We start from the raw sequence: 13,162 nt of genomic DNA, 5'->3' as shown, positions 1-13,162 counted from the left end.
CCCTCTCTTGATTCCACACAGAGGATCAAAAAAAGTTCTTTTTGCTTTTTCAAATGTACTCACACATATCTGAAATGGATTGAATACCATGAAAATATTGTTAGAGTTAAACCATCAGCAGCTTTCTGGAAAGATTATTGACAGTGTTTGTCTTACCATATAAAGGTGAATCAGTCAGTGATTGGACACTTCTTCACCAGGCGTGCCACACAGCCTGGTGTTCAACCAGTGTTTGTGTTATCTATGGCTGTCATGTTTAGAGTTTTCTAAAGTTTTCCCAGCTTAGAGATGAGTTAGGGACACATGCTGGCTGTGAAATCTGATTTTACAACGAAAGACACTACTGAGGTGCATTATGGGTAGGAAAGTAACGACAACCCAATTTTTCTGGGCAGCAAAACAAAACAAAACAAACAAGGAAATGTGTTGTTACAATTTTTCCCCCATGTAATGAATAATGAATGTCTTTGGAACACACGATAGTCAGCTTGTTGTAGTTTTTCCAGCTCTATGAAATGCAGAGTGGTTGCTGTAAACCTCTTTTAAAAAAATCTGTTTTTAGTTATCGCTTATACAAGTAACACATTCATCACTCTTTCTAGTTGAGCCAAAAATAAAGACTGAATAAAGGACAGAAGTTTTCTGTTTGACCTGTGAGTCGAAACATGCGTCTCTTGTTGGACTGATGATTGCTAAACCCCTTCGGACTACAACTTGAACCTGGTGTATACAGGGTAAAAGTACAAATGGCAAAATGTCTCCTGTGTGTCACTTGGGGAAATACAACATATCTTTTTTTTGTATTCCTTTTGTCTGTTTGGCATTTACGAGGAGGAGAATTTAAGATCATCTGATGGAAAAAGGTTAGAAAGAAAAAAAGCCAAGGTAATTACTCTCTCTTGCAACAGGTGAGAACGTGAAAATCTTGACTGTTTTCTAGGTAACCTGTCATAGAACTATTTCCTCCCCGTAGAATGACACACATGATACACACACTCACACACACACACACAGAAACACACACACAGAAACACACATGCAGTTACCAGTTTACTCATGCCTGCTGCTACTTTCTACTGATGATCTGCTTCTTGGTATTTTTTCCTCTTTCATTTTATGCCTGTAGCACAACACAGACAGTACGACTCTCTCACGCTCTCTGATCTTTAGATAGGAAAAAGAGCAACTTCAGTCACTCATGAGGGAATTAACTTAAGGTTTGAAATGGATCTCAAAGCAGCAACCCCTGATAACACTGGATATTTTTAGACCACCAGAGGCATTACGATCAGAGAACGTTTTATATGGACTTCCTCTGAATAACATTTTCTCCTCTCTGCCACCTCCAGGCGGCCCTGTCTACACTGTTGTTATATAATACCAAAGTCAGAAGTTCCTGTAACACTTACCACCATCTCAAGGAGGATGATGATGGCAATGATGATGAAAATGGGCGATTATTCTGAGGTTGGGATACTTTTGTTCCAGCAGTAGATTCTAGAACTCTCTGCTTATGCATCGTGTTGCCCTGGATTTGATTTCAATGTCATTTTGCAGTGTCACAATCTCATTTTCAGCAGCAGAGCTAATCAGGCGGAACAGTGACATTAATTTGGAAGCAAGGTCATCCACATCAATACTTGCACCAAACGTTTTCTTTTCTGTAATGTGTTTAAGTGTATCGGACATTTTAAACAATAGAGATAATAAAACAACAACATATTAAGTGGTTCAGGTTTGAATTCCGACCTGCTGCTCCTTTCCTGCATGTCATTCCCGACTCTCTCTCCCCGATGTCCTACTCTATCCACTGTCCTATCAGATACAGCCTTAAATTTCTAAAGTAAATCATCAAAAGAATAAAAAGATGAGTTGGTGCCAGCCTTTTGTGATTCAAGTCAGTATTTTATAAAGACTAAACTGCAGCCATCCTAACTAGTCCAACCTCTCTTCTGTCCTGTTTCTTCTTTTACCCTCGTTGTTAGAAGAGAGAGAGAGGTAAAGTCAGGCTCAGTGACACCTCGGCGACAAGAGCCACAACCAAAATTTACGATGCTCATTACTGAGGTATTCCTGAGCACTTCTTGCACCTTCGTGGTTTTTTTTGTAGTCCAACTTTAATAATTGCAGGACATGCAGATTAATTTACCTAATGGACTTTTAGGTCACAATAACTTCTTACATTAAGGTTTGAAACCATAAACTTATAGGAAGAATCTGCATTATTTAAACATCAATACAGCAGAAATCAAGTATATATCCAATGTAGCTGTCCCTCTGAATCACAGCTGTTGACAATGAGTGAGAAGTGCGAGTCCAGCTGACTGTGTTGTTGTCAGAGCTGTGTTTACATCATGTTAAAATGGACGGGACGGTCGGCTCCTCTCGTGTAGAAAAGCTGTTTTAGTCAAGGACCAGAGAAATGAAGAGTAACGTACTCACTGCTTATATGGAAGTCACATAGGTGTTTTAAGATCAGCGTCATTCCATTGCAATTTATATGCAATGTTCAGATTCAGATTCAAATGACTTTATTAATCCCAGAAGAGCAATTCAGTTTCATGTGAAGCAAGCTAACTCAAGTGTGCTAACATTAGCGCTAAACTCCTTCGCGCTAACTCAAGTGAAAGAGGGTTTGAGGTGTGTCTCTGGAAGAGAACAGAGGCGTCAGGGGGTGCTGCCATAATTTAAATTATTTGGCAATTGAGGATAACATAATGGTGCTGTTATTGCAGTGCACAAGTTTTAAGCGTGTAACTTTTTAATTTTTTCCAGCAAAGTAAACTCATATTGACACTCATTTAGTTTCACTTCCATTTGAGATTTCATTATTGATATTTGTGTATTAACACTGTAACTCCTTGAATGATTGACACCCGCACTGTCTGTAGATTTTAGATACATGCTGTCATTGCGGGTTCCTCATGTGTCTGTGAATTGATGGCCTGTCAGGTGGAGGCTTGAGAGTCGAGACATCACTTTAATTAAATGAGCTGTCAAGTGTGTTGTATAGAATACATTCACATCACATCATCAAGTTAGTTCACTTTGGAAGTGTAATGTTTAAGCTTTTTTTAGAAATATGTTTGAAAATGTGTGGGTTTTTATTTTAAACCCAGTCCAGAGAAAGACACCTGATTCAATTAAAATAACTGAATTATCAGATGGAAATAATCCCTTTCTGTCTCATCCAAAAGATCTGTCAGGGGGGAGGGGTGGAGGAGGAATGGGTGAGAAAGAAGGTGTAGATAGTACTTAAAGTAATTAGAGCAAGGGAGCAATAAACAGAGACATGCAGTGAGTGACAAATGGAAGGGGAAATGGATGGTTCATACAATCACTCAAACTGACACTTTAACAAAATGTAATAAATGAATAAGGAACAGAGCTTATCTCAAGTTTCTCCTTAAATTGAAGGTGAAATACAAACCAAATTTCCGAGAAATACAAGAAATGAACTAAGTTTGTTGTTTTCTAGAACCCAACATGTAGTGGGTTTTTTTTTTGCGGAAAGTGTTACCACACAGTCATTGATTCACAGAGTTTACCGCTTGTTTAATCCTTTGATACTAATCATTTTGATTAGGGTTCTGTCAGTCTATCACTGTCTGTGCTGTGTAAGGTCAAACACTCCCTGGTCTCCTGGGTAAAAGACTTGTGTCGAGCTCATTCATCCATCCGGAGCCCCTCACTGCAAGGACTTTTGTGTTATTGTGTGGAATGGTACACGATAACACAAATGCACAAAAAGGAGAAACAATGCATAGATTTCTTGTTTGACTTTATGAAATTAATTGTCGGCCTTACAGTTCACACATTTTGCAAAAGTCAGTTCATGCATATTTTTTTTTCAAAGCTTCACAAAATGCTGTCAGATCCTGGGACGCCGGTGGTGGTTGGTGCGCGTGCCCCATGTGCAGAGGCTGTGGTCCTCAGGAGCGGGTGGCCCGGGTTCCGGTCTGACCCGTGGCTCCTTTGCTGCATGTCATTCCCCACTCTCTCTCTCTCCTCGGTTTCTGGCTCTGTCTACTGTCCTGTCCCCAAAATAGGGACATAAAAAAAAAATCTTTAAAAAAAAAAAAAAAAAAAATGCTGTCAGCTGCCATCATTTGTTGGATATGATGAGCTTCAGATTCCAGTTTCTTTAAAAAAAACAGCTGATTTTAAGGTTAACATCCAACTTTACCCCTTAAATCCATCAGTTTGTCCATATATGTCACTTCACAACATGTGATTCACCTGCAGAGGCAGAGCCAATATTTATCTGCTGGAGTGCTTTGTTGGCATCAGCTCCTTACAACATGTGCAAAGAAGAAGCATTGATCACGTCCTAAGTATCAGCACTGAGGCTGGTTATTGAACAGGTTTGCGCTCAAATCACAACCGGAACATGATTATGATGGTGCCGCTATGGCAACCACAATCATTAAAAAAGGTCTGTAGTAAAAATAAAGATTATTCGATATGAATGAGTTGATGTTTTGTGCAGAGTGGTAGGTAAGAGCTAAAAACACAAATGCACTGACTCCCAAGTTTGCATTCAAAATAACCAATAGGGAGAAAGAGTGGAAGAAGAAAAAGTCATTTCCTGCCTCTGCTAATGGACAACACCTTGTTTTTTTGAGAAGCTCTGTTTTTATATTAACATTAGGTGAAATAATTATGTATAATGTGAAGTCCCAGACTAGATTATGACTCTTGTGGAAGTGCGCGCAAAGATAGACATGGCTTGTTGTGTCCTGAAAGGGAGAGATGTGTGTGACTTTTACTGATTTTACTGCTCAGTTAAATGATCGTGTTGAGAGGGTGGAGGTGTATGTGTCTCATACCACCACACCGGGCTGAAGTGTTGAACGTGAGAATGGATTCAGTGATGCCCCTCTAAAAAGTGATACTTATTGATTGACATGCACTTTTTGAATTTAAGCAAATAAAAGTTCAGACATCATTTCAAGAAGATCAAAAACATCCAAACTTTGACAATTGTCAAATCTGTTGACAGTTTGATCACATGGTGAAAAACACTCGCTTTTGTCTTGAACTGGATCCTTCCATATCTTTCTATAAACCTCTCTTTAAATTCAAGTGGTCATTAGTCTTAATAGCAACTTTCACAGAATTCTTTCAATACGATTTCAGTGACTATAAAGGAGTGCACTACAGTAGTGCTGTTGAGTGCATTTCAATCTCAATAGCTTTAATCTACTCAAATGTAGGAACCCCACTGAATCTTCCTTTTAAATCTTCTTTTTCTTCTTTTTTTTTTTTTTATCTTCGTGGAGACAAGATTTCTTCTAGCATTTTCTCTGGCTACGTCTATGTTTCAATGATGCTTGAACCTTGCTCGCATAAACCAGCTTTTATTTATTCCTCAGTTTATTTGAGGCAAAGCAGAGAAATAATGGAGGAGCAGAGGCTGCAGAAAAATCTCCTCTTTGAGTCTGAAACATGACGGCAGTCACAATGCACAACATCCTGGCTGAGTTTTTGTTAGTGCTGCTGCGTGAATGCAAAGTGGTGGGCGTTGTGTTCCTTCATTACTCTGCTGGCCTTGCTCATGACAGATTTCTATGTGTAATAATCTACGCATGTGTTATTCACTAAAATAGACTCGTCAAGGAAAATGATCTTGATTCTTGTTACACAACCAGACCTTGTTTATATGTAATTGAATTGACTATAACGTATTCCCTTTATATAAGCTTTTTATTAAGCCTCACTTTATTCTTCCTTTCTCTGCCTATCTTTTCAATAGTGCTCATTGTCGATGATTATTCAGCATGATGGCTTCCCTGAGATGGATGCAAGCCTGTGCAAAACTTAGTTTAGATTACAAAATTGCAAATTCAGTTTTGTAATATAGGAGCATTAAATATATTTTTCAGCATCATGTCGACTGCCCTTTTTTAAATGTTATATTACATAACTAAAGAAGATATGCACTTTTCTCTGAGCTAGGAAAGAGTCCTGCTAAGCATGTGTGCTGATACGTACTTGATTAGTTTGACCAAACCTTCATAAATTTTGGTTTCTAAGCATGACAATCTTGTTGATTTGATTTTGCTCTTTGGTGTAAAAACTGTTAAATGCAGCAAATAGCTCCTACGCTCACAGGGTACAATAATGCTTTCGGTGCTCAGTGAATCCAAAGTGAAATCAAATGAATCAATTATTTGTTTTGATGTCGTAAAGTTCACAAGAAATCACCAAGAATTTCCCTTCATTCTGGTTTGTTATTTTAATCTGTGTTGGAGCGCTTTCACCCAAAGGGTGTCATTAAGGAGTCAGTTTCTCGTCACAGTCAAATCGGTCTGGGTTTATTTTACCTTTTTCTTTTGCGAAAGATCTTGGGAGGCCATTGTTCCCTGTGTGCTGGAAAGCTTGTGCAAGTAGACCTCAGGGAGAGGACACGGAGAAAGGAAAACCTCTCAGTTATATAATCTGTCATCAGACATAATGTCGGGATTAACATCGAAGTAATTTAGGTAGCTTTCTTTTGTCGTTTTCCATTTTCCAAAAGGAAGATTTTTATATGACTTACTTATCTTGCATTGTTTTTTGTCTTGTCTTTTCAGGCTAAACCCAAAGAGTCGCGGCAGCATACCAGCCAGGTACATTGCCAAGTGCATCTTTGATTTCAAAATATCACACTTAACAAAGCTGAAGATCTCAAGACCTGTATGCATATGTTCATTTGCATTCTTTTGAATTAGTCTCTTACTGCCACATCTCACATTTTTTGTGTGTTTGTGACCATTAGTGCAACGTCTCCGAGCCCCACCTCACCTCGATCCCCCTCCTGGCCGATGTTCTCAGCCCCGTCAAGCCCACAGCCGACCTCCTCTGCCTCCAGTGATTCCTCCCCTGTCAGGTCTGTCCTCATTGTTTGTGTAATAATTTAACAAGCCACCACGGCTCTAAATGTGAAATATAAGAAGACAGTCATTGTAGTAATCCTGTGACACTCTCAGACACACACAGTGCATGTTGTATGATTTGTAACTGTGTGCAGTGAAAAGAAAAAGAGGAGAAAAAACAAAAGTGTATATATATATATATATTACATTCAAGAGGTCTCACTTCTGGAGGTTTGGTGTGATTCTTATCTGGGAAGGTTAAAGTCAGGATGGATTTCACATATAAAATGTCAAAAAACTGCATTATTTTAATCAGTTGTTAATGGTCATTGAGTGTGCTGACAGTTCTGTTTTCGCATCATTCGCTAAACATTTGGAGTGATTTTGCAGCTGGAGTTAGCATTTGGCTAACTTGTTAGCCTTTCAGTAAAGTGAAAAAGGATTTTGTCCCCACAGAAAGAACCTGAGGTAGCTCTTCATTTGAAATAATAAGAATTTGATATTTGTGACACCATTCAATGTGGTTTCTCACAGCTACGCTTAAAGTGACCCACCATGAGGGTGTCCTCCCCTTTGTTTAACGCAGCTAGAGGCTAAATTACATTTGGTCCCATCTACAGAGCTGTTAATCTAGAGTTGATTATCCTGAAAATTCAAATTCAGGTTATTGTGATCCATATTACAATTCTTTCATGACTTGATTCTGCCTCTGGTTAGTGTCACTAACTAAATGTCAGGCCTGTATACGTTTCTATATCAATCTTAGTTTGAACCCGAAGCTGTCTGTTTCCTCCAGAATCGACCTCAACCTTCCGTCTCCCTCTCTTTCTCTTTTTGTCTCCAGTATTGTGGGCAGGAAGGCTCGAGCGCTGTATGCCTGCAAGGCAGAGCATGACTCTGAGCTGTCCTTCATCGCTGGGACCATCTTTGACAACGGTGAGTCAGGCTCTGCGCTCGCCAGCAGAGCAGAAATAAAAGGAAAGAAAGGCTGTTTGAGGTTGGATAGAAACAAATGTTTCCTGTCGAAGAGAAAATTCAGCCTATGGAGATTAAAACACACTTAGCCTTGGTGGTGATTTAATTTGTCAAATTGAAAATCTAAAGAATTCTTAAAGTAGATCTTTGGCCAAACACTATCACAGAAATCACAATTTCTCTGGCGTATCTCCTTTTTTTTTCTCATTGTATTTTAAAAGGTTCTCCATCATGTTTCGTTAAATTCTTTCTTTGTCAAGTGGTCGTCGTTTAAAAGAGAAACATGCACTGCAGGTGTGTTAATAAGCTTTAGTTCTTACCTTGAATTAAATTATTAGGAGCCTGAGTCCGTATGCTGATGCATCATTCTGTTAGTGAAGTTTATTTTAATCCAGCACCAGATTTCTAAAAAGAGGCTTATGATGTGAATTTACTGTTTTCACACTCTTCTCAAGAGAACATCAGAGGCTGGAAAAGCAGAATTAGTGAAGAACAATTCTTGCGTTGCTTTTGAATGCAGCTGAGCTCTAAATAACCTTCAAATGTGAGCCGTTATTTGCGTTGTTTGAGCTAAGAATTAGCAATGTATGAGAGTAATCACACCCACAGACTCAACCAATGTTTCGAAAAATATTAAAGATATTCCTTTTTTTTCTATTTCGATCCTTTCCAACCTTCCCCCATGCAGAACAATCATGATGAAAACATTTGGCCCTCTTCCGCCTAATTTCAACCTCTCAAACCTCAAGCTGCCAAAACTATGAATCACTTTGTCTCCCCTTAGTTTTCTTTGGCTCTGATCGTCTAATGAAGACCAGATTTGCAAAAATGTTAATGTTTATAAAATATTTATGCTGCTCTCATGGCTGTCAGGCAGAATAACAGTTGAACCGAATGGTTTTCATGGCACGACTGTGTAAATCCCTGCAGGGAAAAGGGACACAAATGGTCTGTCGAACCCCCAGAACATAAATAGAGTTAGCTGTGTTAAGACTATTGCTGCTTATGTAAAGCAGAGCAGTGTCATCGGAGCCATTTGGGTCAAAATGTGACCTTGTGGACATGTAATCTCTAAAGAGGCATGTCAGCTAGCCAGTCTGCTGACAGCCAGACCGGGGTGAAGCATCCCAGCTGTCCCTGTGGAGCTCATAATGCGTCTTTAGTGGTCATCAGGATACAATAACGATATATAGATGTGTCACCCTAGCCGTGCGATAGAAGATTACCATGGTGTTTAATTCATTGTGTTGCACAAACTGAATTTAAAGAAGGCAGAACCATGAAAATCAAAGACACATAATAAGCCTTTGCAATGTCTTGCATCCAGATCCCATTTGAGTTTTATGTCTTTGATGTGACTGTGGAGGAGTTAAGATTTACCGTGAGGACAAAATTAACTGAACACACGATTCACATCTGCTGCAATGTTCTCTTTAACTTCCTGTCTTTTAAGTCGTATCCAGGCAAGGCAAGACGAGGCAAATGCATTTACATACAGTAGCACATTTCAGCAACAAGGCAATTCAAAGTGCGTCACACAAGACATCCAACGCATCATGGCAAAGGGAGGGGGAGGGCAGTTCAAAGTTGATGTAACAAACAAAATCAAAGAGAAGCTCAATTAAAACCAGCAAAAACAGAAGCTGAGGTTCAGGTGAACATGCTTCCTCATTATTGTAATATTATTGTTCCTGCATTTTAAGCACAACAATATTGGAGAGACACAATCGAGAGAGAGAAGGGATAATGTTCACTTCCCAAATTCATGCTGTAGACTGAGTCACAACAGAAATGTGTGTGAACTGGGTCATAAAAGCCATTAAATGTTTTATGTATGAAGCAATACCCAAACTGAAATATAAAACAGATGTAGAATTTTACACACCAAAGAGTCACAATGAGTGAAACATTTGACTGTTAAAAGAAAGCAGGATGATGTTTCTGGTCGCTCCTGGAGGACAAAATCAGCCAAGAGGTAAGACGTACAGGGGGCGCCAGAATCAACACAAACTGAAAGTCCTAACAGACGCTTTAATAATTCACATTTTGACCAGTTACATTTTGCTAGTTTCTATTCTCAACTTACTTTGTCATTCCTTCCAAATTTGTATTCGTTTTTATCGAAAAAAATAAATAGTTAACATTAATTGACATCTATTGCTTAATAATTATAAAACCAAAGCTGCCTTAATATTTTCTGAGCATCTACAAACAGGTCAAGTATGAGTGGTATGCAAGAGGTTGTTTTGCAGTTTGACCTCAGCTCTACAGAGTTGTACTGTGCTTTCAGCTCGTTGTTTTGGCTTCACTTACCTTACATCAGTACCTGTGATGAGCCAGCTGGAAGCCACGTGGTCAACATGAAGACCTCAGCCCCGCTTCAGACAGATTTGACACGCCGTTAAAACTAGCAGAACATTAAGCAACTTAAGAGCCAAATCTTCCCCTTAAAAGTTGGTGGAGACCGAAATAAAAAAGAGGTGGAAGAGAAGTGAATACTTACCTTTGTGAAGTGGACAGAAACTAGATGAATGTTAATGTTGGTCCGTCATCTGCATGTGTCAGTGTTGAATTCCTTGCTAGTATGGCGGCTTTATAAATAGAAAACTGGTTAGAGGAATGTCAAAGGTACATACCATTCTTTATCTCAGTAGCTCATCATAGATATATAACCTACAACCTGACAGCTTTAGTGAATTTGGCACTGCATTGAAGGCTTCCTACACATCGACGCTTATAGTGCCTGAAGACTGTTGATTGGACGAGGACAAATGAAAGGAGGACAGTTACTAAGCAACTTGATTATGATTGATTTAGATCAGAAGACTCGTCAAAAGTGAATTACGTCTGCTTCAGTATTATATTGCCACATATTAGCAGCTGTATCTGTGTGTGATTTCCTGACAGAGATGTCCATTCGACATATTTACAAATAAAACACTTGGATAATGAAGAACATGTGGAATTTGGTCTCCTGGCCTAAGTTATCTGCATCTGTCTGTCAGCCCTGATTGCTCAATTCGTTACTCGCTCACTTCTGCACGTGTTTGCTTTTTAAGTGCCACTTATTCATGAACCTTTTCCCTCCGTTTTGAGTTGTTAAAACTAAATATTTTTTTCTTCTTTTTTTTTTTCCCACTTCCAGTTCATGCCTCAAGGGAGCCCGGCTGGCTTGAGGGGACTTTGGATGGCCGAACAGGACTGATACCAGAAAACTATGTTGAGTTTTTATAGTGAAGGGCCAGGAGAAAGACTTTACCTGGAAGACAATGAACTGGAGTAGACCAAACTGGACTGTTGAAGACTCGAATTAACTGCACAAGACGGAGCAGACTTTTATATATCTTAGACCATACTGGACTGGGCCACTGTAGACGGGGACTTGAAGCTGGACCGACAAGAACCTGTTGGAGTAGATGTGATACTGGAAAGAAGAGGAGCAAACTTACTACGAACCTGAGGGAGACCCATGACTTGCACTGGAAAATAGAGGCGTCCAACTGTGTGTGTGTGTGTGTGTGTGTGTGTGTGTGTGTGTGTGTGTGTGTGTGTGTGTGTGTGTGTGTGTGTGTGTGTGGTTTAGATTTTTCAGCCCTTGCTTTATCACTTTGAACGGCACTGCTTCAGCGTCTCCTCTTATAATCAGACAAAAAAAAAAAAAAAAAGATCTTCCCCCTGAGATGTTTGAAATGATGATAGGGAACAAAATCCGAAGCAAGTGGCATTCAACTTCGGACTTGTTAGTTCACCTTTTCTACTGGTGCATGTCTGAATGATTGCTGATCTCATTGGGATGGAGCTTTTTAAAGCCAATGTTTTAATGATTGAGTTTCGTTGTACAGCTGTAAATATGTTTTTGAGCACTTGGTGTGATGGTCTGGTAATTCCCCTGGACAGGACTCAACCTGGCTAATGTTTCAGAGCTCACAGTTCATGAGAAGGAGCCTCAGGGCGGATCAGCACAGAACAGGTTCGCTGGAAGGTCAGCGTTTGGTTTGAATGCCTCTCGCTAACAGAGCCTTCAGGAAAAATGTTTTAAGAAAAACGTTTCAAACAGATGGGCAGTTTACAAAGCGACGTTAATTTAACATTTGATTCCTGCTGTTGACAATAAGCCCAGCTGTGAGGGCTCACTTTGCCTCTCCACATGTATTTAATTGTTGGGAATAACTGAGTCCAATATTGAGTTTTGTGTCGAGTCATGTTTGCACTATTTCAATTCATTGTTGCGACTTTAGTTGAGGTGTGTTAAATGTCTTCAATTTCATGAAATCATATTCTATTTCATTCCTTTTAGAAAAAACACATGGGGGTGGCACACATACACAAGGGCTGCAGGAGTTCAGACTGTAGGGACTGACCAAATAGGTGCCAGTTTACTTTGAGCAAGGCACCAAATTACCAACTACTAGAGTGGCCAATCCCTGTGCAGCCCCTTTACTCTGATACCGCTCCATGAATGCATGTCTATAGGTCTTGTTTGTGCTTTGGGCCTTTGTGTGTGTGAAGCATGTCTCTCAAAACATTCAAATGTCTAATGTCCCTCGGGATTAATACATACAAAAATCAACATTCATGTTTTTATTCATAGCCGACATCTTTATCTAATACTTTGATCCATTACGTGAATTCAATAAATGACTTCAGTGGAGATTTTTTTTTTATCTCTTACCAAAGAAGTATTGCATATTGTACATCATGACATCTCTCATCACGTCTAAAATCTTAAGAAAAGATGAATTAAACATTTCCTGAATCATTCAGTTATAGCTGGTCTGCTTTGGGGCTCCGAGCAATGTCCTCATTCTGGATTTTTTTTTTTCCTCGCTCTGTCACGTTTCCTGTGCTTTCCTTATTGGAGCAAATAATGAAAGAACATTTTAGCATTTAAATAGGGAAAAAATCAATGGGAGTCAAAAGAAATGAAATGTGAAACGAGACTACTTTGTTCATATCTGAACTTATTATTTATGACAGTTTCTTAAAAGGTGTAATCCTGAAATGTATTCAATCTGAGGTGTTTTAATGACATTGTAAATACAAAAAAAAACAGCATTTGATAAAGTATGATTTTTGAATTATGAAATTTTATATTTTGTATTTTTAGCCTACTAACTTAATTTCTTGATTCCATCTTTGTTGCCCAGATTTTTGTATTATTTACGTCTATCTAAGCCTTATTCTTTCAGATGTTTTGGTGAATTGACAAGAAATTGTGCAGAATTAAAGGAGATAACAACATCCAGAGTTGGATTTTTCTTCTACATTAAGCATTGAGGCTGAATAACAGTTATTCTGTGGCTTTATTCACAAAACATGTAGCAGAGCTT

General features: G+C 39.0%; 1 protein-coding gene and 1 long non-coding RNA gene across 4 annotated transcripts in view; one reads left to right on the top strand and one right to left on the bottom strand.

Annotated features, from left to right (window-relative positions):
- Window positions 1–13,073, top strand: part of LOC109995641 (rho GTPase-activating protein 26) — an 82,312-nt gene extending 69,239 nt beyond the window's left edge. For both annotated transcript variants that reach the window (XM_065963118.1, XM_020649434.3), the window contains 4 exons: window positions 6,576–6,611; window positions 6,761–6,871; window positions 7,702–7,793; window positions 10,978–13,073. In XM_065963118.1, the coding sequence (XP_065819190.1) occupies window positions 6,576–6,611; window positions 6,761–6,871; window positions 7,702–7,793; window positions 10,978–11,066 (328 nt within the window). In that variant the 3' untranslated portion in view covers window positions 11,067–13,073. The remainder of the gene's footprint in view (window positions 1–6,575; window positions 6,612–6,760; window positions 6,872–7,701; window positions 7,794–10,977) is intronic.
- LOC136182422 (uncharacterized) lies at window positions 3,198–10,559 on the bottom strand. Of its 2 annotated transcripts, none has more exons than XR_010668683.1 (4): window positions 10,336–10,559; window positions 10,146–10,239; window positions 6,787–6,917; window positions 3,198–4,066 (listed from the first exon to the last, which is right to left on the bottom strand). It is a non-coding gene; the product is annotated as an uncharacterized lncRNA (long non-coding RNA). The 2 variants fall into 2 exon arrangements; XR_010668684.1 differs by having other exon boundaries at window positions 3,198–4,034.
- Window positions 13,074–13,162: the final 89 nt, after the last annotated feature.

The sequence above is a fragment of the Labrus bergylta genome, chromosome 14 (assembly GCF_963930695.1).
Source record: "Labrus bergylta chromosome 14, fLabBer1.1, whole genome shotgun sequence".
Classification (NCBI taxonomy): domain Eukaryota; kingdom Metazoa; phylum Chordata; class Actinopteri; order Labriformes; family Labridae; genus Labrus; species Labrus bergylta.
This window is presented reverse-complemented; position numbering and strand designations above follow the sequence as displayed.